Source organism: Dama dama, chromosome 26, assembly GCF_033118175.1.
Source record: "Dama dama isolate Ldn47 chromosome 26, ASM3311817v1, whole genome shotgun sequence".
NCBI classification, from domain to species: domain Eukaryota; kingdom Metazoa; phylum Chordata; class Mammalia; order Artiodactyla; family Cervidae; genus Dama; species Dama dama.
In genome coordinates this window covers 39,867,748-39,892,868 of record NC_083706.1, presented here as the reverse complement: position 1 = coordinate 39,892,868, position 25,121 = coordinate 39,867,748, and the positions used below count along the sequence as shown (strand labels likewise).

General features: G+C 43.5%; 1 protein-coding gene across 3 annotated transcripts in view; it reads right to left on the bottom strand.

The window, feature by feature from the left end:
* The window catches only part of SASH1 (SAM and SH3 domain containing 1), a 256,101-nt gene that overhangs the window by 90,537 nt on the left and 140,443 nt on the right, over positions 1 to 25,121 (bottom strand). For all 3 annotated transcript variants that reach the window (XM_061130417.1, XM_061130415.1, XM_061130416.1), the window contains 2 exons: positions 11,101 to 11,151; positions 10,929 to 10,978 (listed from right to left, as the gene is read on the bottom strand). In XM_061130417.1, coding sequence (XP_060986400.1) covers positions 10,929 to 10,978; positions 11,101 to 11,151 — 101 coding nt within the window. The remainder of the gene's footprint in view (positions 1 to 10,928; positions 10,979 to 11,100; positions 11,152 to 25,121) is intronic.

Genomic DNA, 25,121 nt, shown 5'->3' with positions numbered 1-25,121 from the left:
AGCCCTGGCTCACCACGCAAGGGACCACAGCCCCTGTCCTCAGGGGAATTCCAGAAACAGATGATGCCTGAGCCCCTTCCTCAAGCCCAGTCCCTGGGAACCAGCTAATTGAGGAAGAGGGAGGAGGTTCCACTTAGAAAAGAAACTTTCTGATTTCTTACACATTTCAAGGAGGTTGGACACAAAGTTGTCGAGAATTGGATTCACAGTATTTTTCCTATAGGCTGTAGCAAACACATTTTCTTTCCAATGTGTACTTTCCTTTTGTTTATATGAAATATCCCAAATAGGCAATTCTATACAGACATAAAGTAGATTAGAGGACTGGGGGTCATCAGAAGACAGAGCAGTGATTGTTAAAGGACATGGGGTTTCTTTGTGAGAAGCTGAAATGTTCTATATTGACAAGGTGATGGTGACACATATCTGTGGATACAGTGAACACCTGTGGACTGTAAACTTTGAAAAGGTGACCAGTGCGGTCTGTGCACTGCATTTCAACTAAGCTGATTAAAAAAAGAAAACAGATGGCCCCACAAAAACCTGTAATACAAATGTTCAAAGCGGCATCATTCATAATAACTGAAAAGTCAAAAGAACCCTAAATGTCCATCAATTGATGAATGGATAAGCAGAATGTGGCACATATATACAACAAAAAGGAATGAATGTAGGAAAGCTTTGAAAACATTATGCTCAGTGAAATAAGCCAGTCATTTAAACCGTGTATGACCCCATTTCCATGAAATGTCAGTAACAGGCAAATCTATAGACAGAAAGCTGATTAGTGTCTGTTCAGGGGAGAGGAAGATGGGAGAATTCAGTGGAGACAGCTGAGAGACACAGGATTTCTTTGTGAATTGACAAAAATACTCCAAAATTGATTGTGGCAATGGCTGCAAAACTCTATACACCCTAAAACCCACAGAACTTTACACTTTTTAACAGGTGAATTATGTGGTATGGTGAACTATATCTCAAAGCTGTTACTAAGAATAAAATAAACGCACTTTACCAACACAATTGCAGGTTTAAAAAGTTTTGAGGATTTTAAAAATTACTATAATATTTTTTGTTTCTCCATATCATGCCTTTATTGGAGATGCTACGTGATCTGTTACTTCTATTTAACAGAGGAGGGAAAATCTGAGATGACTTGAACAAGACTGCAGAATGGAATTGAGTGCGGAGCGAAGGGGCAACTTTTACAAAGAGATCTGGGGACTTGTGGAAACGACTGTTCTCTCTGCCACATGTTTTTTTTTAAATGCTTTTAACAGGTGTCTTCTTATGGCTAATATTCACAAACAAAAAGCACTTACTTCATATTACACTGCTAACATTTTAGGGAGATGCTGGAATATGCTAGTTAACAGATGAGACTAAAGTAGGTCTTCTGTAATCAAAGTCCTAGAAATAATCCACTTTTAGTTTTATTTCAAAGTACTGGGGGTAAATGCATTTGATGCACTTATTTAATGAGCACTTGTTCTATGTAAACCACTCTTCTGGATGTTATAGAAACTCCAAAGTGAGGAAGAGAGTGAGCTCATGGCCTCAAGGAGTCCATGATCATGCTAGGCTGGGTGGGAGCAGAAAAGTCCACAAGTGGTTAGGGTTTTCCCTGATGGCTCAGCAGTAAAGAATCCACCTGCAATGCAAGAGAGGCAAGAGAAGCAGGTTCAGTCCCTGGGTCAGGAAGATCCCCTGGAGGAGGACATGGCAGCCATTCCAATATTCTTGCCTGGGACCGAGGAGCCTGGTGGGCTACAGTTCATAGTGTTCCAAAGAATCGGACATGACTGAGCAACTGAGCATGAACAAGGGGCTAGAGCAAGGGGCGAGGGCATGAACTTGGGTCAGACAGAACAGACACTGATAACAAACAAGATTGTTGGGCACTTTTTAGATTCTTAATAGCTTCCTAAAGCTTCCCTGGTAGCTCAGCTAGTGAAGAATCCGCCTGCAATGCAGGAGACCACGGTTAGATTCCTGGGTCAGGAAGATCTCCTGAAGAAGAGATAGGCTACCCACTCCAGTATTCTAGGGCTTCCCTGGTGGCTCAGCTGGCAAAGAATCTGCCTGCAATGCGGGAGACCTGGGTTTGATCCCTGGGTTGGGAAGATCCCCTGGAGAAGAGAAAGGCTACCCACTCTAGTATTCTAGCCTGGAGAATTCCATGGACTGTACAGTCCATGGGGTCACAAATAGTCAGACACGACTGACTTTCACTTTCACTTTCTATAGCATACTGAAGGAAGTACTTTACTGATTTTCCTCACTTTATAGTCATGAAATCTGTAGATAAAAAGATTAATTAACTAGCCAAGAGTTGCAGAGCTAGAAGAAAGAGCCTGGATTTCAACCCAGAGAATTTGGTAACCCCAAGGCTATAATGGCACTTCAACTGGATTGGGATTTTTGTTTCTTGCTCTGGGACCTTAGACAAAGTAATTCCCCTCAAAAGTAGCACATACCTCAGTGAGTTCATGAAACATTAAATGATCAAAGTACAATAAAAGCGACTAGCACCAATGTCCAATACGCAGAAATAACCCAAGGTTATTACAATGCTATAGTGTTAACAACAGTGATGATGTTACATGAGACAGTATATGAAGAGACATCAAATGTTCCTGGATTCCAAGTGGTAGAAAGAATACAGCCAGCAAGGGGACTGAGAAAGCATTCAAGGAGAAGCGATCCTTAAAACAGGACTTAAAAGAAGGAAATGTTTTCCGGTCAGGAACAGCAGACAACTCAGGAGGTATTGGAAACAAGCTCCAAGCCTGGAGCTGGGCCATGTGGTTGGGAGACGGGAAGATGAAGCAATAAAGATGGGCCGGGTCTCTACTGGGGGGTGATGATCACCAAGGTGAAAACCTGAAGAGATCCTAATTCATAAGTGTCCCTGTGGGATCTCAGCATCCTCTCGGTGTGCTGGGACCTAATCGTATTTCAAGGAGTAATTTCCTGAATTACTCTTTTCCAGTTCACCAGAAGAGTGTTAAGGGTCTCCCTTGGAGTAGTGAAGATGAAAAAGAGGGAGATGGGTCAAGTTACAGAAGTATCAAGCAACAAGATTTGGCAGAGGTCTTAGAATCATGAATGAAACGCAGAAATAATAATGTAAAGCTCTGTAAAGTGCAGAAAGTAGTCCTTGGGGAAAGGGGGACCATACAGTCAGAGAACAGGTAGTCACAGAGAGAAGGTAGAAGGATAGAGGAGCGGGTAAGTTCTACCATAAGAATGTGCAGCTTGGGGTGACTGGAAAGGCAATGAGCAGACAACCGGTAAAAGCTTGAAACAGGCACGTCACCAGCATGGGGGAAGGGTCAGAGGGAGAGGTATAGATACCACATGGGGGCCCAGAGACAGTAGTTCAAAGCCATGGGTGGGTATAAGTATCTTGGGAGAGCTTGCAGGCTGGATAAAAGCTCCAGGAGGATAGCCAGAGTAAGGGGTGGGAGGAACACATGGAGCTGCCAAAGAGTGGGCATAAAGTGAGGGGGAGAAACTGGAAACCACAATGTCACAGACACACACACACACTAAGGCAGGAGAGAGCAATGTGACCAAGAGAAAATGTGAGCCAAATGCAACAAGCATCTAAGGGCGGGGCGGGGGCGCGGGGTGGGGGTGGGGGGATTGGACCTTGGGAAGAGCATCTCAGCAGGGAAGGAAGAGAGGAATTCAGCTTTGGGAGAAAAGTTCAGCACTAAGCGGGGGACAGAAATGGAATTATGGGAGGATGGCGAGATTCTCACAGGGTGGAAAGGAAGTAAGCATTTTTACGAGTGTGTGCTCACTCTCCCACTCACTCATTTATCCAAAGTCTTTTATGTAAAAGATCCTGGGCTCAGTGTGGGAGGTGACTACACACACACACACACACACACACACACACAGAGGCGAACCTGTAACTGCTGCCCACTGCTCCCACAGCAGGAGTGCTCAGCGGTGACGGAGCCCAGTAGCAGGATGCTCTATCTCTACTCTGCAGATTAGGGAGGACTTCCGGAAGAGGCAGGACCAGAACTGATTCAGAGACATCAGTTGCTATGGGTGAATGAAGCTTGCACAGTTGAGGGGGGCTGGGGAGGATGGTGAGGGTGAGAGACAGGAGCAGGATGAGGAGCAGGATGAGGCTCAGTATCTATGGGAGAATGTGGCCCATGGGGGAGACTATAGCAACTTCACCAGCCTGAAGAGCAGATCAAGGGAGGAGATGGCCAGGCAGGCAGAGGGCAGGTTAGGAGGGGAGGAGAGGGAGAGGCAGGCAAGACCAGGAAACCAGGCAATCAGGTGAGTAGGTGAGACCAGGCAGGAGGTGAGACAGAGCAAGGGGGACCAGGGTGTCTTCCCTGGAATCAAGATGCAAAAGGAGGGAAAGACAGAGATTTTTGAGCCGGTGGGGGCTGTGGGAAAGAAAGTTGACACCTTCAAGAGTTACCAGCTCGCCAGATGAAACAGATGAAACAATTTGGAGAGTGAAGCAAAGTTCAAATGGAACAAATGCTTGCATAGAACATTTATAAACTCTATTCTGTGCATTTTATCTGACCACAGAACACTGCCCCCACTGTATCTATCTTCTTCTTCCATCACACTGCTATATATTTTTGGACTTTTTCACCATGGAATAGTTGAAGTGTAGTCACAGGTAATGAAAGAAAGGGAAACTAAATCAGCGAATTTTCAACTCTAGTGAAAGACTAAGGAGAAAAGAACTTATAAATATCGGCGAAGGTGAAGTGTTGAGATTTATTTTGGCCCCTGCTGTCTCTATAGATAAATTTAAGAGACCCAGTATATATAAGAATAAAATTTGCTCCTACTTCCAAGGGAACATCTGAAGTGGAAGTTTTAACTGCTGTTATTCACAGAATGCTAATGAATGCATTTACTTCTCACCTCTCCATTTGCATAAGCAATACAACAAGTACTTTAGAATTAGACCTTCAAGGTTAGAAGCATGAATGTTTAAGTGGGATTCAATTTGGGCTCGGTCACCTGTTAGTTGTGTAAACATGGGCAGCTTATCAACCCCTCTGTGCCTCAGTTTCTGCATTTGTCAATAGGAAAAACAATACCGAGGACACTGGACTATGCTCACAGCTGATGCTCAGAGAACAGCTGCTGTGGGAAGAAATGAGTGGGGTAAAGTGGAGGGTGCTGGACAGGGTTTCTAGAAAAGCTCTGTAAATGATGTGCCTTTGGCTTTTTTACCTTTGTGAGATGTCAGGGGAGTTTGTAATTTCCTCGGTTCTTTCCCGCCACAGCAAAAATTTGAAGCGATGGACAGACCAGGGTTACAGCTCGGTGTTATAGCTCAGTTTAATTTGGCAAGCAAAGGAAAATACATCCTCGAGGCAGGAGGGCGGGCCGACCCAAAAGACACCAACAGAAGCCAGCAGCTCAATTTCGGCTCCTCTTTTTATGTGTTTTCTCTTCTCCCCTTGAGCCTGCCCTATGTAAATTGGGCTAGCCAGGAGGGCTGTGTGCTTCACCTGAGGTTCTCATTCCGGGTCCTCAGACCTTCCTTTGTTCTATTTTCGCAGGCTTTTACCTTTCTTTGTCTTTGAGCCTCTGCTATTTTGGACTCCATTTTCCTATTCTAAGTGCGGAACACCTTTTAACTTCTCCCCTTTGCCCTGCCTCTCCTTCCCCCCTGGAAAATGCAGCAGCACTTTAAAATGGAGGAAGAAAGGAAGGAAGGAAGGAAGGAGGGAGGAGGGAGGGAGGGAGGGAGGGAAAAGGCAAGGAGCGGGGGAAAGCACCGTCTGAGTTCCTCAAGGCTTGCTTGAGCTGCAGTGCCAGTCCTGGACCTGCCCATGAACATGAGAGTATCTAGTGAAACTTCCCTTAGTTAACAATACTACTTGTCAGGTTTTTCTGTTATCTCTAACTAAACTCTGTTGACTGAAAGAAACATGCACAACCTAAAAGTTGCAAGTTAAGTTCAATTTGAAGATCTCACTGAAGACTATGTAGCTCAGGGGACAGCTGCTCAGAGAGCTCTGAGGCCTGATCCTAGGAGACCAGGGAGGAACCAGGATAAACAGGGATTTTTCTTTCCCCACAAAGGGGGAAAGATCAAAAGACTGAACATCAAAAGATTACTACTAATCACCAAAAAAAAAAAACCACCCATATACATTAAGTTAATTGTTTTCACGACTTTCAACAAACTGTGCAAAATTCTTAAAGAGATGGGAATACCAGACCACCTGACCTGCCTCCTGAGAAATCTGTATGCAGGTCAGGAAGCAACAGTTAGAACTGGACATGGAACAACAGACTGGTTCCAAATAGGAAAAGGAGTATGTCAAGGCAGTATATTGTCACTCTGCTTGTTTAACTTATATGCAGAGTATATCATGAGAAATTCAGGGATGGACGAAGCACAAGCTGGAATCAAGATTTCGGGAAAAATATAAATAACCTCAGATATGCAGATGACACCCACCCTTATGGCAGAAAGTGAAGAGGAACTAAAGAACTTCTTGATGAAAGTAAAAGAGGAGAGTGAAAAAGTTGGCTTAAAATCCAATATTCAGAAAATTAAGATCATGGCATCTAGTCACATCACTTCATGGCAAATAGATGGGGAAACAACGGAAACAACAGATTTTAATTTTTTGGGCTCCAAAATTACTGCAGATGATGACTGCAGCCATGAAATTAAAAGACACTTGCTCCTTGGAAGAAAAGCTATGACCAACCTAAACAGCATATTAAAAAGCAGAGACATTACTTTGCCAACAAAGGTCTGTCTAGTTAAAGATACGGTTTTTCCAGTAGTCATGTATGGATATGAGAGCTGGACTATAAAGAAAGCTGAACGCTAAAGAATTGATGCTTTTGAACTGTGGTGTTGGAGAAGACTCTTGAGAGTCCCTTGGACTGCAAGGATATCAAACCAGTCAATCCTAAAGGAAATCAGTTCTGAATATTCATTGGAAGGACTGATGCTAAGGCTGAAACTCCAACACTTTGGCCACCTGATGGGAAGAACTGACTCAATGGAAAAGATCCTGAGGCTGGGAAAGGTTGAAGGCAGAAGGGGACGAGAGAGGATGAGATGGTTGGATGGCATCCCCAACGTGATGGACATGAGTTTGAGTATGCTCCGCGAGTTGGAGATGGACAGGGAGGCCTGGCATGCTGCAGTCCATGGGGTCACAGAGTCGGACACGACTGAGTGACTGAACTAAATGAACTGACATATGGGAAGATGCAGCAATCTGTGCTATTTGAAATTATTCCTTAGGTATGCATCTTAACAGGGCCAGGATCCAAAGCACAGAGTGCCTCCAGTTTTTTTCCTCCATACAAAAGTCCCTGGGGTGAGGGCTGAGGCATCTGCAGTAGCTTTACAGACCTGTTGTGGAGGGAAACATTTCTTGCCCGCACCCATTCCATATAGATACAGTTATAAAAGATATTTTCCAACAAAAATTCTTTCTCTCAGTTATTCTTGAGAATAACTGGTGAGTAACAAGAAACTTTAACAAGCATTCACCTTTTCAACCAGTCAACACAAATCCAAGATTGATGTAATAAAGTGGATAGTCTCATCAATAGGCCATGTAAATAGATAGAAATAGAAGAGCTCTGGCAGCCTTCTTTAGTACATTCTCAGTGAAAGCATACGGAGGGACTACAGACTGTAAGGAAAAAAGGATGAATGGGGACTTTGTAGGACTGCGGGAGGGTGGGGTGGGGTGGGTAGCAGCTGGCAGGTCCATATTCCATCCCCCCACCTCTCTCTCCCCATCCATGCATCCGTCCATCCTTTCACCAGGCAGGTCCTGCATATCTCAGACAGTAAAGACTCTGCCTACAATGCAGGAGACCCAGGTTCAGTCCCTGGGTTGGGAAGATACCCTGGAGAAAGGAATGGCTACCCACTGCAGTATTCTTGCCTGGAGAATTCCATGTCCAGAGGAGCCTGGGGGGCTACAGTCCATGGAATCACAAAGTCAGACATGACCAAGAGACTAACACTACATATCTGAAGACCAAGTCCAAGGAGCTTGACCTGTCAGGGTGCTCAGGTGCTGTCCTGCCAGGTATATCAGAAGTCTCACTGCTGGTCTCCCCAGATAACCCACCTCCTGGGTCTTTTCTGGCCAGAGCTACAGTACTGTAACTTGAAGACTTTAAATGCTGTTAAATGCAAAATACCACTGAGAGAGGTGATAATTTGCATTATAATGAATGCCTGATACCTTCCTTAGAACACGTTTTCACTGGGGGAGAAGGAAGGACAGGAGTGCTGAGGCTCCTGAGACAACTGTGTGTGGAGGAGACAGTGGCTCTGGAAGGCAGGAGCCCCCAGCACCAACACCTCAGCGCCCACATTTCCTGGTGTCACCCATGCCTCTGCTCCTAAGGTGGTGCTGCTGTTGACCTTGTGTTTACTGAGTTCTCTTGCCTTTTGAATAAAAAAGTACAAGAAACCTTCTGCCAATTAAACAACACTGCTGACTCAGAAGGGTATTATGGTTGGCAGATACTTTGTAGTCACTAACCAGACAACCAACTGGTTTGCCAGGTCATCCTCCAGGGCCTGCAAAGTTACCAGCAAGCATCTTCATTTGCAGAATAGCAGGATTTTGCATTCCAAAATATTTACAAGCACACAGGAGTGTACAGAAGAGAGAGCCGAAGCATACAAATCGGTGAGTCGAAGTACAAGTCACATGGGAGCTCATCATAAAATTCTTGAAATTTTTCTGTAAATTAAAATTCTTTTCAAAAGTTTTGTTTTTTTTTTTTTAATTAAAAAAGTATTATCATTTTCAAAAACCACTGAAAGGGAAATGGAGGAAAAGATATACGGAAACCTTCAAATTAGTTAGAAACAACTAAATTTAAGGAAACCATTTACTAGAACATGGGCTTCCCGCGTGGTTCAGTGGTAAAGAACCTGGCTGCCAACGCAGGAGACGCAGGTCCGATCCCTGGGTCGGGAAGATCCTCTGGAGGAGGAAATGGTAACCCACTCCAGTTTTCTTGCCTGGGAAATTCCATGGACAGAGGACCCTTGAGGGCCACAGTCCATAGGGTTGTAAAAGAGTCAGACACAACTGAGCAACTAAACAACAACAATTTAGTAAAACAGAAGCAAAATGCCAGATGGGGCGGCTGGGGGTTGTCAACATCTGTGTGTGTGTGTGTGTGTGTGTGTGTGTGTGTGTGAGAGAGAGACAGAGACAGAGAAATTTGTTAACCTCAGAAGGCTGTTAGTCTATCTCTGGACCACAAGAGTCATGCCATATTTTACCAAGTGGAGCACATAAACACGGAAAGAATGACTACCCACAATTGAGGGGAAGCAGAAACACCAGCCTAACTAAGATGGGTATAAATTTGGTGAGTCACTTCCTCTTAGGAGGAAAGGCAAAGATCTCTTGTCCCCCTATAGGTTCAGAGACTGAGAGATCACCTGAGTTCTCAGCGTGAGTCACGACACAGAGGTAGCAAACCAGGTCGGAGGAGCCCACAGCCTCTCACGCAGAGCTTCTGCCCACCTTCAGTTCAACATCACCACACCTCCGATTTCAAAATCGAGGTCAACTCACATCTTTCGGCTACTTCAGCCTCCACACTGCTAAGTCCCCCGGAGAAGACATGCAACTCAGACAAAGGAAATTCAGACTTATCTCTCCACCTTGAGGGGGCAATGGCCTGGGATTTCTTCTGCTCATCACCCCCAGCATCCCCCAGGCCTGAAACCCAATCCACTCAGTGAGGCTAAAGCTTTGGCAGGGCGGCCTCGGCTCCTGGAAGCGGCGTCCGTGCCAGCCGCACACACACGTGGACGGATTAGGCAGGGCTGTGCTGCAAAGCGCACACACACTCGCCTAACGTGTGCCCTTCATTCCAGAAATACTTTTGACGCCTAAACCACTTCTGCGCCTCCCTTGGCCTCAAACAGTCTAAATGGCTCTATGCCAGAGGAAGTATCTGTTTAAAGATGGGGACTTCTCAAAATTTCTTTACCTCAGAAGATCATAAATAGAACCTTTTAGCATAACTATGATGGAATAAAGTAGAAAAGGGAAAGAAAAAAAAATTTGCTTTGTTTTTTTTTTTTTCCCTTAAGTGACCTAAAAGAAATACTGGAAATATAAACTATAACATAGAATTATCTTCCATGAGAGTCAAGATTACAGGGTCCAAGTTAGGACGAGTAAGCCAAAAGGACTACCTTTGACGGGAAAGGTTAGTGAGCATTTACCATCTTCTGTGACAAGTGTTTATTCTTGTTTTAAGGTGGCTCCGTGGTAAAGAATCTGCCTGCAATGCAGGCGACCCGGGTTCGATTCCTGGGTCGGGAAGATCCCCTGGAGCAGGGCATGGCCACCCACTCCAGTATTCTTGCTTGGAGAATTTCATGAACTGAGGAGCCTGGCAGGCTACAGTCCATGGGGTTGCAAAGAGTCAGACACAACTGACCAACTAACACACATAAACACACACACCACACACTCCAAAGCAAGGTGCAGAGGGGTACTGTAACCATTGTTTTACTCTGGAATGTATTATATTTTTGTACTTTGCTTCTTTATGACTTCCATCCCGTATCAAAAACCAGTGTAAAAGAAGAAAACCATTTTGGTTGACTTAGCTGTCTCTTCCTTTTCTCCACACTCACTTTCAAATATTTCAGGTTCACTTACAACAAGAAGTGTGAAATCAATAACACTTTGCAGAAGCCTTGGGCATCACCAATTGAATTACAGAACACACTCATCCACCCACATACATGTACACACGCACACACATGCAAGGAAAATGAACTTCAAGTTCCACAGTACATACACAGTATGCATACAATCACCTATCCCATTTCCATCAGAAAGGACCTAAAGGACACCTTAGAAATTCTGCTCCAGGACAGAAGGAGGAAAACTTACTTTCTTTCCACTTCTGGTGTTGACACGGCGCTACAGAAGCCAAGCGACTCCTAGGAGAGAAGATTCGTAGGGTCAGTGCAGGCAGAACAGCAGGCTTCATCTCATTTTTACATAATACCACTTTTAAAAACAGACAGAAGCAAAAATAGATGATTAAAGTCACTGTGCTTACTTCGATCTGGGACCGCAGCTGAAGTGACGTGGGGCTGGCTTCGGGTTTCTCCTAAAACAGAACAGATGCTGGTTTAATGAGACTTCCAAACGTGGCACACACCAGAAAAGACAAATAATGTGTAAGAAGAGATGGGGGAGAGTTGGGAAATGCTAGGTTACAGTGGGAGGAGATAAACAGATTTTCTGAAAAAAAAAAAAAAACTGTTTTTTTAAATGAGAGCCCTAGCCTTTTTAAAAGTGAACTGTTTTCCAAATTACATCGCTTGACACTGGTGACAATTTTATTGCAGAAGAGAAAGGCAAAATCTAACTGAAGAGTACGGAGAGTTAATGGTAAAATGATTTCCCGGATGAGACTGGGCCGTCACAAAGACACAGAATTTACTACGATCCATTTGTGTCATGAAGTCATAAAGAAGAGGCAGGGGATTCAAAGGATTTTAGAGATAAAATTACGGAGGATAATACTCTCATTTCACAGTTTTAAAAAAACTGTACCCCTTCGAAAGAAAAAAAATAAAAAAGATACACCAGTTACCTGTGATTAAAAAATATACTGAAATAAACAGGATAATGACATTATTAGAAGTGTTATGGCATACTATCGAAAAATGAGTTATATAAGTAAACAGAGCACCACACTGATATTTTTTCATAACTAGAGAAAAGCTTTCAATCTAAATACGTGCTAAAGCAAAGGTTCACACCAAAGTGTGGTCCAAGACCAGGGTGGTCCAAGATCAGTCCCCGGCTGATCAGTAAGTCATAAACAGGAAAATGGGCAGCTTTAGAGGAAGGAGTAATATCACCAACATTATACAAGCTTGAAGTATCAAATTATGAAAGTTTTCCGATAATCCTATTGTGTTCTTAAAGATCACTACCAAAAAAAAAAAAAAGATCACTACCTTCTTCAGGACTACATGGGTACTATGTGAAAATTATTTTCTTAGTTAACATTAGTCAGTTAACATTCAGGAAATGGACAAAGATCATCTCAAATTACAAATTCTCATTTGCATCTAATTGCCTTTTTTTTTTTCAGTTTGTCTATTTCATCTTTAACACAATTACAAATCTAGACCAATACTTTAAAATGCAGCAATGAAATGTAACTCTGAACAAAAGTATAAATGTAAACAAGGTAACAGGAATCTGGTACAAATATAGAAGATAAAATGAGTGTTGGAGTGGTTACATCTGAGAATGGGGTGATGTGGATAAGCAGACCACGGGAGAAAACTGTTTTGATGGACTGGCAACCCACTCGACTCCAGTTCCAGGACCTCATTTGCTATGAGGAAATATCAGAGTGGTGTGAAGTCCCATTGAACTTCTCTCTGGTTAACATGCTCTTGGTTTGTATTACCACTTTTGTTTATAATGATCAAATATATATTCTATTGTAAAACAATGTATGGAAATGTTTGAGTTACATTCTAAGTCTGATTGGTATGATGTCAGACTCAAGTGCAATCAACAAAAGGGACATGGATTTTGGAGGTTCTTGGTGCTTAGAAAACAATCTGATGCCCTGATATCAAACCTTTTAGCATCAGTGCACAGAGAAATTTACAAACTTCAACTGTAGGAAGTAAGCAAAGGTATAGTTTGCAATTTTTGCATCGTAAGTCTTCCCATTCAGGAGTTGGTATAGAAGCCTCAGAATTATGACACAACTCTATTAGTTCCTCTGAAATTTTCTCTGAAATTGTCCTTCTAGCACCCAAATCCATACCCATCAACACAAAGTAACGGATTCAACTCTTCCTGCCTCTGTTCTTAACTGTCTTGATACTCCAAGTTTCTACTTACAAGATAATGCAGACCCTGATAAGAAATTACCTGCTTTTATTGTACATTTTTATCTGCACTTTTCTAATAAATTTTATTTGTTGGTGCATCATTTGCTACTCCACATAATAAACACAATATTTATGATTTATTATGCAAAACGTACCCATTCCTGCATACAAAGCTGATGCTTGTTAACAATCATATTAAATGTTTGATGATCTGGAACTAATAATCTAAAACAATTCATTTTCACGTGTTAGTTTGTCACTTATAACAGACATTTGATTGTGCTGTAGCTACTTAGGAAATTGGTTGGGGGTGTAAGTTTGATGTATAATGTATTACAATTCACCCCATTAAAATAATGGACCCAGTTAGTTTCCATGCAGAACATCTGCTTCATCAGGAACAGAATATGTTGAACAGGAGATCTCGCACTGTGATTGTTTCTAGTGCTTTTCCACCCACAGAGCATGCCACAAATAATGTGATTCAGAGCAAACATTATAAATTTCATCTCTCAAGGAGAGACAACCATCATTACAATGAGGGATTTCTTAGACTAAATGTACCCTAAAGTAAAAAATACTACAGAAGTGAGGAGAAGGTTGTAAAATTACCCACTAAGTTAAGGACCTATATGATGCTTGGTGAGAAAACAGAATGCTCTATTTGGCAAAATTCTACTATTATGATATTGATAGATGTCACATGATATTAACGACAAACATGCAAAAGACTACTATTCTGTCATGCACTTGTGAATATGATGAAAGCCTTGTGGGCCCACCATTGAGCCTAAGAAATAGAACATCACAGTAAAGAGTTAAAGCTAGCAGGTACAGATGTACAGTTGGATAAAACACCTGTGCAGAGCATGAGACAGGTTTGGAAATGTGTCATACACACTTGAGGGAAAAAGTGCTGGACAGGTTTTTATTCTGTTTAGCACTAAAAAAGAAATAGATTTCTTCCACTGCACAATGTGAAATGAAACGGTGTGAAAGAGCCAGGCAGAAAGAGCACCATGACTGGTGCATGTATACATACATGTATACATACACAGATGCAGTAATAAGGCGTACTGCTTACATAATAAAGAAGGATGGATTCAGGTCAAAGTGGGCAGAGAATGTGCAGATACACAGATGGACCTACAGATTATCATTCTAAGTGAAGTAAGTCAGGTAGAGAAAGTCAAACACCTTATAATATCACTTATATGTGAAATCTATAAAAATGATACAAATAGACCTGTTTACAAAACAGAAACAGACTCATAGAAAGCAAACCTAAGGCTATGGAAAAGGGAGGGAAGGAGGAATAAATTAGGAGCTTGGGATTAACAGATACACACCATATATAAAATACATAAAGAAAGGTCCTATTGTATAGCACAGGGAACTATATTCAATATCCTGGGAGAAACCATAATGGAGAAGATTCTATGTTCTTTTCGAATACAGAAACACACACGCACATATGTAACTGGATCACTTTGTGGTACACTAGAATCTAACATGACATTGTAAATCAATTATACTTCAACTTTAAAAAATTAAAAGAACTATTTAAAAAAAAAAAAAGAATGGGCATTGAAAGGCTCCTTGACATCCTCCTTCCCTGTCCCGCTCTCAGGTTAGGCTGCCTCTCTTGTCCACTCCTAATTCAGCCAGAGTAATGAGGGGAATAAGCTATGGTTTTTCCAGCAGTCATGTGTGGATGAGAGAGTTGGACCATAAAGAAAGCTGAGCACCGAAGAACTGATGCTTTTGAGCCATGGTGGTGGAGAAGACTCTTGAGAGTCCCTTGGACTTCAAGGAGATCAAACCAGGCAATCCTAAAGGAAATCAGTCCTGAATATTCACTGGAAGAACTGATGCTGAAGCTGAAGCTCCAATATTTCAGCCACCTGATGCAAAGAACTGACTCATTGGAAAAGACCCTAATGCTGGGAAAGATAGAGGGCAAGAGAAGGGGACGACAGAGGATGAGATGGTTGGATGGCATCACTGACTCAATGGACATGAGTTTGAGCAAGCTCCAGGAGTTGGTGATGAACAGGGAAGCCCAGCATGCTGCAGTCCATGGGGTCACAAAGAGTCAGATATGACTGAGCGACTGAACTAAACTGAATGAGGGGAATGACACCACCCTAATGGCACAAAAAGAAGAGGAGCTAATGAGCCTCTTGATGAAGGTGAGAGAGGAGAGTGAAAAAGCTGATTTAAAACTCAACATTCAAAAAACAAAGATCGTGGCATCTCGTCCCATCACGTCACGGCAAATAGACTGGGGAAAAATGAAAACAGTGACAGACTCAGTAGTGAAAGTGTGGAATTCTAACCACTAAACTGCCAGGGCATTCATTAGAAGGATTCTTAAACACCAATGATTGATTATTTCTGCAGTGGCTTCTATATTTCTGAATTGGTGAAAACACCAATGATTATTCCTGCAAAGGCCTCTGTATTAAGTGTGAAAGCACATAATACTTTTATATTTTTAAGCATAATAACTATTCTAAAAAATTAAATCTGATAATAACTTTAGTTTTATCTCAACAACTAAAAACTTCTTAAGAGATATCAAAACTTAATTTCTCAAATTAGGCCATGCCCTGTTTAAAACACTTTCTTGAAGTTTAAAAACTTTTAATAACTAATGTCATAAATCTATGCAAGCAGCTTATGTTTAACAATAAAGGTCCATGATGATTTTAGAAATAATCTCATATTCATAGTTTGACTGAAAGAAACTAAAGCATAGTACTATATAGTTTTTTTTAAGAAAGGAACTAGATGACAAAAAAATTACCAGGGCAAAAAACCTCATATTCATTTCTTGTTAAATTGGACAATTTCTGGAAACAATTCCCTGAATGTTTATTATGTCTAACATGTATGTGCATGCATGCTAAGTCGCTTCAGTCATGTCTGACTCTGCAACACTATAGACCATAGCCTGCCAGGCTCCTCTGTCCGTGGGCCTCTCCAGGCAAGAATACTGGAGTGGGTTGCCACGCTCTCCTCCAGGGGATCTTCCCGACTCAGGGATCAAACCAGCATCCCTTTGTCTCCAGCATTGGCAGATGGGCTCTTTACCACTAGCATCACCTGGGAAGCCCATGTCAAACACAAAAGCAAAAAAAGAAAAATGTTTCAGGATGAAATAAGTGGTTTCCTAAAACCAAAACATGAGAGCATGTATGTGTTTCCACCTGCTTGGGCATGTGCACACACACTCACACACACACGCAACATAGATACACACACCAACACACCCTGCAGTCACACGAGTGAACCAACCAGTGAAGTTGCTCAGTCGTGTCCGACTCTTTCCGACCCCATGAACTAGAGCCTACCAGGCTACTGGAGTGGGTTGCCATTTCCTTCTCCAGGGGGTCTTCCCGACCCAGGGATTGAACCCGGGTCTCCCACATTACAAGTAGTCACTTTACCATCTGAGCCACCAGGGAAGCAGTCACATCAGTTGAGGTCAAATAAGAAATTAAAGTTCTGACCTTCCATGGCTGGGTTTTCACTCTGAAGCGCTACACTCGCTGTGCAATATAACGTCAAAATCCACTCAAGGCAGAATAGGGCCTGGAAAGCAAGTACCCGGCCCTCACTCCCACACCAACCTAGCTTTCACGTTTTTGTGGAAATCCGCACCTCTCCCTCCCTTGATGCTGGCAGTGCTAGAAGCCAAAGGAACTTCACAGCTGAGAAAGTAAGAGGGATAAACCCATCTGCTTGTTCCAAAAGCAGGGAGGAAGAACGTCAGGAGCCCACCAGACCTGCTTAGCGTCAAGTTCTCCTCCTCCACCTCGGGAACAGGAAGAGGAAGGCAGAAAAAAGCAAGAGGGCTGTGTGCTTACAACTTTCAGCCACAAGAGAAATGCCACAGGCTCTTACCAATGCATTCGATGAACGGCAGCAACAAAGCTCTGAATTGCCAGGCAAAGGTGCTGCTGGTGGTCGATGGGGGCTTTCCTGGTGGTCCAGTGGCTAAGACTCCACACGTTCAATGCAGGAGGCCTGGGTTCAATTCCTGGTCAGGGAACTAGATCCCACATGCCTTAACTAAAGATCCTACATGTCACAACTAAGCCCTAGCACAGCCAAACAAATTTAATTAATTAAAAAAAAAAAAAAAAAAAAGACACGTGTGGCATCTATCACTTAACAGGAAGTAATGGCATGTCCCTGCTGGCCAGGTATCCTCCCCTTGTCTGACTCCTCCATTCCAGCCCATCAATGCGGCATGTGTTCATTCTACCAGGTTTTACACCTCACTGTTTTCATGGGAGTTTTCTCACTCCCATCACATTAGGAGATGCTGCTTCTCCCTTCTCCCAGCCAATGCATCTGCTCTCACAGACACCAGCTTCTTTGCTGTCCCCCTCACAGACCTGGACCACAATGCATGGCAGAGTGGGAGATGCTGGCTTCGAGCCAGTAGAATTATGTTCCAGTCTGGCCCCCACTTTAGATCTCAGGTTTATTTTATTTGGTTTTTCCAATGGTAACAAAAGATAAACAGACCATTTGATTGTCTTCAAGTTCCTTTCTGACTCTGAAACCCCAGGATGGAGCAGTGTCATGCCCACTCAAGCACTACTGTCCAATAAACCTTGAAATCCTAATGCTTTGTCTTTGGTATTTAAAGCGCTTCATGCATCATGAACGAGGAGATCAAACCAGTCTCCTTGGTCAATCCTAAAGGAAATCAATGCTGAATATTCATTGGAAGGACCGATGCTGAAGCTGAAGCTCCAATCCTTTGGCCAACCGATGCAGAGAGCCGACTCATTGGAAAAAACCCTGATGCTGGGAAAGATTGAGGGCAGGAGAAGGAGGGGATAACAGAGGATGAGATGGTTAGATGGCATCACCAACTCAATGGACATGAGTTTGAGAAAGCTCCAGGAGATAGTGAAGGACAGGGAAGCCTGGCATGCTGCAGTCTGTGGGATCAAAGAGTCAGACACGACTGAACAACAACATCACGAGCATTAGAATCACCTGGAAGCTGGTTAGAAAAGGCAGTCTTGGGCCCCACTTCCCATCTCCTGCATCAAAACCTGCATTTTACCAAGATCCTCAGCTGATCTGTATGCCCACATCAATTTCAGAAGCACAGGGCTTAGTACTGTGTCACGTCTATGTTCCAAAATCTTTCCCCAAATGTGGAAACACCGGGCAGACAGGATAAAGGTCATATTTCTGAAGGAGAGACCCATTGAACCAACTGGTCAGATCATAAACCCTTTTCTCAGAGACTGAGTGCTGGGTCCACTGTCCCCTGAGTAGATGCTTTCCTAGTGTTTCACTTTCGCTCATGACTACCTAGAATGTCCTGCTGCTTCCTGTCCACCCAAACCCTACGCATCCTTCAGCTCCAGCTACAAACCCATCTCTCCTTAAACCTTCCCTGCCCAGCTCTGTCTTAAATACTATGCCTGAGGGTCCTTATGTGGAGGTACTCTTCAGCTTGGGGCTTCCCAGGTGGCGCTAGTGGTAAAAAAAAATACCTGCCTGCCAATGCAGGAAGCAAAGAGACGAAGGTTCAATCCCTGGGGCAGGAAGATCTTCTGAAGGAGGGCATGGCAACCCATTCCAGTATTCTTGCCTGGAGAATCCCAGGGACAGAAGAGCCTGGTGAGCTACAGTCCATGGGGTCACAAAGAGTCAGACATGACTGAAGTGACTTACCAGATACACATTCTTCTGCTCACTTTATTTTATTCCCTCAAAGAAAATGAAGTCGCTCAGTTGTGTCCGACTCTTTGCGACCCCCTGGACTGTAGCCCACCAGGCTCCTCCATCCATGGAATTTTCCAGGCAAGAGTACTGGAGTGGATTGCCATTTCCTACTTCAGGGGATCTTCCTGACACAGGGATCGAACCCGGGTCTCCTGCATTGCAGGCATACGCTTTACTATCTGAGCTGCCAGGGAAGCTCAGGGTCTAGTTATTCCCTCAACTAGACCACAAATGCCCTCTTATCAGAGACTCACTGTACCCACAGGCAGACAGACACACACAGAGTGTGTCTGTGTAAACACACTCCAACAAAAACTATTCAGCACTGACTATGCACCAGGTCCCATGTGAAGTGATAAAGAGACAGCAATGAACAGGATGGGTCGCTCTTCTTACGGGTGTTTCTCTCCAAAGTCTTGCACAGGCTCTCTGCTCGTGAGAAGTGCTCGAGGGCTATCTATTGGTTTGATTTGCTTAAACTTGTTTCCTTTGCCAGTGATTCCGACTCTTCCACTGATTTCTGTTTCAGGTCTCACTGACTGGAACATGTATTTTCATGCTTTAAGACTTCTTTCGGGTTGCAAGGAGTTACATCAGTAAGTAAAAGCAATTCAGCAAATACTCTCAAAATGATCTACAGCTTAGATCTGTGAGAACTTAAAAAGAACAGGCAGTATTTAATCACTCTTAGGGTAAAATCTGCAGTGGGCTGTGTGTTCTCAGTCTGGCCCCATGCCTTGTCATGTCTTGTTTCACCTAAATCGTTCACAGGTGAAACAGTAAGCGTTCGTCATTTTCAGGCTCCTATAAATAAACTCACAGCCTAGCATATAAAATTTTTTTCTAGTGAGTGAAAGTGAATGGAAAACTACTCCCATCCCACCACATCAAAGAAGAAAGGTCCCAAGGAAAAAAACTTTTTTTTCCCCACAGTTGAATGCTATTCCATTGACTGCAACTTTAAAGCCTAACCATAATTAACAGATCAGTAAATGTCTAGAAACAGTGATAAGAAAGAAACAAAAGTGGCAATTTCTACCTAGCCATCACTGCCCTGTGCTGTCTCCTTGCTGTCTTAGTCCATGTTCTCCAAGCATTTGCTACATATTTATTAGATCTCTCCATGTTGCAAAAATGACTTAGAATGGCTTATCAAATTTAAGTGCAATGTTACAGGATAAAGTTAAAAGACTAATGTAAATGATACAAAGAGGGAGAAAAATCAAGATTCTACAGTAAAAACCAGTCCATGAATTACTGTTAGTTCACAAAATACAGGTTATGGAGACCACACATTTGAAGGGGCTAAGTTTTCTAATATTTAATGCAAAAAAGACATGATCAGTTAAAGATTGACGTTACCCATCTTGCCTGGAGAATTCCATGGACAGAGGAGCCTAGTGGGCTATAGTCCATAGCATCACAAAGGGTCAGACAGCTGAGGCAACTAAGGACACAGCACGAGGTAAGTCAAAAGATACAGGACTATTCTTGTGAGTGAGAATTTCTCCTCTGAATTCTGGCAGAGAGTACACTAGATCTCCCTGACCAACATCACAAGCCAGGTCCATACAGAACTGTCCTCCAGCAAAGCTGGAGGCAGGTCTGAGATCCCCTAGTGTAAACCGAGGGGCCTCCCAAGGGGACATCCAGGAAATGCACATGCCCCCAACCCCTACCGACTGGCAGTACCCAGGACCCAGCACCGGGGCAGAACTCAGTTTGGGGAGAAAGGAGATACATTCTGCCATCATGATGCATGGCTGTGGTAAAACACAGGGGTACTAGTAAACATGAGACGAACTGGTTAAAATCAAGGATAATTTGAATCTAAGAGTGTCAAGCTCGGTGCTCTCAAGCCTCATTTCAAACGAGGTAGTTTAACTTCTAAACTGTCTTAGGAGATGATGCACTGGATCTTTCAGGCTACAACTTGAACGGCATTGAGCACAGAGCAGGCACCAAGCATCTTGCAGACAGACAGGGATAAAACCTAGACCGTGGGAAAGACAATAGATCATTTCAGTGACACATGTCATGGCAGAAGCATGCACATGTTCATCCTGTGAATAAAACTAACACAGTGTCTCATGTCATGTAAGTGTAAAAATTAAAAGGCACAGTGTCATAAAGATATTTTAATCACCCTTTTTAAAAAGTTGTATAATGTAGTTTAGCTTATCGATACCAACATACAAATGGCCACTGCACTTCCCAGTGGTGGACACCATGATGTCCAGCCACTCTGGACGCTCCATCCAACCTCAGTGTTGTAAGAACAATGTGCAGAGAATCCAGATTCACAAAGAGGTTTTCTGGGTAATCTCGTTGCCGATTGGGATTGATTAACATGAGAGAAAAGTGATGGAAAGCAACTAAATGGGGCCGCTTGTTTTTAATTTCTCTCCAGGACTTCCCTGGTGGTCCAGTGGTTAAGAATCTGCCTGCCAACGCAGGGGACACAGGTTCGATCCCTGGTCTGGGAGGATTTCACATGCTGTGGAACCCATGAGCCACAACTCCTGAGCCCTCAACTCTAGAGGCCGCAGTCTGAAACTACTGAATCCGCACTCTAGAGTTTGTGCTCTGTAACAAGAGAAGCCCCCTGCAACGAGAAGCCCCCACAAGGAAGAGTAGCCCCCACTCACCACAACTAGAAGTCCACGTGCATCCATAAATAAACAAAAAAAAACAAATCTCGACTGTCTCTTCATTCACTCTTCCATCTAATCATTCTTTAATTTAAAAAATATTTATTGATCATACACTGTATGCTAAACACTGTTCTAGTCAAGAAGGATAAACACTGAAAAAGACAGTTGCTGCCCTCACGGAGCTGACATTCCAGTGATTTCAGAAGTCACTCATGGGAATTATTTGCACTTAATGTCTAAATCACAGACCCAGGGGTTTCCCTGGTGGCCCAGTGGTTAAGAATTCACCGGCCTGGGGAGGGAGGTGGGAGGGGGGTTCAAGAGAAAGGGGACACAGGTATACCTATGGCTGATTTGTGTTGATGTTTGGCAGAAACCAACAGAATACTGTAAAGCAATTATCCTTCAATTAAACATAAATAAATTTTTTAAAAGATAATAAGCAAATATATATACATCCAAATAGGTAAAGAAGCAAAAATAAATGTGATTACAAAAAAAAAAAAAAAAAAAAAACCCACAATCTGCCTGCCAATGCAAGGAATCCCGGTTTCATCCCTGGTCCAGGAAGATCCCACGCCCCGGGGGTGGTGAGGGGCGGCTTGCAACTGAGCCCATATACCACAACTACTGAGACTGCTCTAGCCTCTAGAGCTCATGCACTGCAATGAGAGAGTAGTCCCCACTCACCACAGCTAGAGAAGGTCTGAGCACAGCCATGAAGACCCAGCAGAGCCAAAAACAGACTAAAAAGGTTAAAAAAAAAAAAATCACAGGCCCCATATTCCTTTGTTCTAGCAGGTGCTATCAGAGAAGGCAATGGCACCCCACTCCAGTACTCTTGCCTGGAAAATCCCATGGATGGAGGAGCCTGGTGGGCTGCAGTCCATGGGGTCACTAAGAGTCGGACACGACTGAGCGACTTCACTTTCACTTTTCACTTTCATGCATTGGAGAAGGAAATGGCAACCCACTTCAGTGTTCCTGCCTGGAGAATCCCAGGGACGGGGGAGCCTGGTGGGCTGCCGTCTATGGGGTCGCACGGAGTTGGACATGACTGAAGCGACTTAGCAGCAGCAGCAGGCTCTATACAAGCAGGTGCTCTCTGGACGGCTGTGCTCAGGGCTGGTCTTCCAGAGGATAATGAAAACCAAGAGAACCTTCACTAGCAGGGTGTCTGGAAATGGAATCATACAAATGAGATCGATTGGAGGAACTGGGGCTATTTACTCAGAGAAGAGAAGAAAAATACGAACATGGGAAGGGCTTCCAGGGAGAGAAGGCAGGCAGCCGCTTGTGCACCTTCCCACATGGCACGGTGATTACAGGCCCCTCTACAGAGGGGGCGGGGGTACGGGGGACACCAAGGCTCCCCAGGTGGCTTGATGGTGAAGAATCCGCCTGCCAATGCAAGAGAAAGGAGACACGAGTTCTATCCCTGGGTCAGGAAGATCCCCTGGAGGAGAAAATGGCAACCCACTCCAGTATTCTTGCCTGCAGAATTTGATGGACAGAGGAGCCTGATGGGCTACAGTCCATGGGGTCACAAAGAGTGGGGCATGACAGCAGAGCACACGGGGGCAGGGTGGGAAGAGAAGGGGCTGAGTGAAAAAAAGCATTTATTATGTGTTTCAACAGTAGTTATTGATAATACCAGAGTGTTAGTGGAAACAGTAAATATTGAATTGGTACAAAATTTCCAAATAAAATCTTTTTAATTTTTAAAAAACAGAACTGTGTGTTTATTTACTTAAAAATAACTTCAAAAAAGTAGGATACTTGCTTGAAAGGACTATAGGCGAGACTGGACCAAAACTTTTAAGGGTGAGCTCCTGCTGCTCTTGTTGGTCATTTTTTAACAAGGAGTTCACTCACACAGCTAAGTGAAATCGTTTTGGCCACTTTTTTTTTTTTTTTGGCCACTTTTATAACTACTGGAAAATACTTAATGGCAATTTATATTGCAAGAATCTAACAGCACTTTGAGTAACATCACAATAAAATTTCCTACGAAAATGTAACAGGTTTCAAATCTACTTGAAACTTCTCATGGTAGGTGTGACAAAATGACCAAGTTTAGTGTGCAGACTTGTGCATCCAACATCCTTCCTGAAGCGAGCTCAGCCACACGGAGCCAAAAGGTTCCCGTGTCTCCACCGTGTCTGACCACTGTACCACGAACTGCCCCTTGAACCACACTCATCCAATAGTTCCAAGGCCCCGTGATCATCACTTTTGGCAGAAGAGTGCTGGACAGCTGGCTGATAAAGGGGAAGGGCTTTATCATGTGCCCTCACGTGCGTGCTATCATGGAGCTTGCTGCCCAGAGGACTGGCAAGAGGTCCCGTCTTGGGATCACACTCCAATGAGCCCTAGAACAGCGGTTCCGCTTTAGGCACTTTGCAACTGCCCAGAGGGCTTGTTCAACACCATGCCTGGGACCCTCCCCAGAATTCCAGATTCTGTCCATCTGGGGTGAACCTGCTGATTTGCATTAAGACCAAGTTCCCAGGTGAAGACCACACTGCTGGCTGGGGAGCCACGCTTTTTATTATTTATTTATTCATTTATTTTTGGCTGTGCTGGGTCTTCATTGCTGTGCACAGGCTTTATTTGAGTTTCAGCAAGTGGGGGCTACTCTTCACTGCAGTGGGGGGCTCAGGCTATAGGCGTGTGGGCTTCAGGGACTGGAGCACGCAGGCTCGGTAGTTGCTACTCGTGGGCTCTCGAGTGTGTGGGGCTCAGCAGTTATGGCGTGCAGGCTCTAGGGCATGGGCTCAGCTGCCCCACAGAGTGTGGGGTATTCCAGGACCAGGGATCGAACCCCTGTTCCCTGCCCTGGCAGGCAGATTCTTGACCACTGGGTCATCAGGGAAGTCCTGGGGAGCCATACTTTGAGAACTGCCGTCCCAGACAAGGCTGCTCAGAGTTGCTTCAAATCCTGGATTCAGTGGCATGGAAGTTAAAGAGATGCGTGTATCCTGAGTCACATCTAAACTCCAGCCTGGTCTTCCGTTCTCTAGGAGGAGATGATCAAGACTAATGATTTTAAAATAAAAAGGATGAGCTTAACATCATTTAAAGGTGGAGAGGGCAGGTAAAGCCAGGTGTCCAACAATAGAATAAGTTATTTACAACATGTGGAATCTGTATAACTGGAGGATTTGAGATCATGACCATGGTACTGTCTGCTGCCTGGGATGCGGGCTATTTCAAAAATTGATCCAGACCTCTGTCAACTATAGTGATTCTATTACTTACATTGGAGTGTAACAGTTGGAAATTAAATAAGACTTTGAGGTATAATTTACTTTTTCCATTATATTTTTACAGCAAAATGAACTACAAGTCCTAACCCAGTGACTCAAACGTTTTAGAATGAATAATCTTCAGAAGTTGGTGACTGCCTGTAACTGAACAAACATTCATGTATTCATTTATTCAACCAATATTTCTTAAGTGTCACCTTTATACTTAACTGACATGCTGGGAACTGGAAGTATAAAGAAGAGTCACTGAACTTCAGGAACTCATGATCAAGTAAGATGAACATAACTGAGAATATAAAAAAACCCAAAGCCTCCACATTATCATATAAATAACATCTGATCTGATTAGTATGCAGAGTGAGTGTGTGAATATGGATTTTATAAAAGTATGTAACTTCACCAAACTGGAGATGCCAAATTTAAATGAATCCTCTAAGAGACTGGCTCACATTTTGTCTTGATTTAGAGCATTATTATTGTTGTCTTTGTAGCTGTAAAAATCAGACACCACCATGACATGTAAGCATTGTT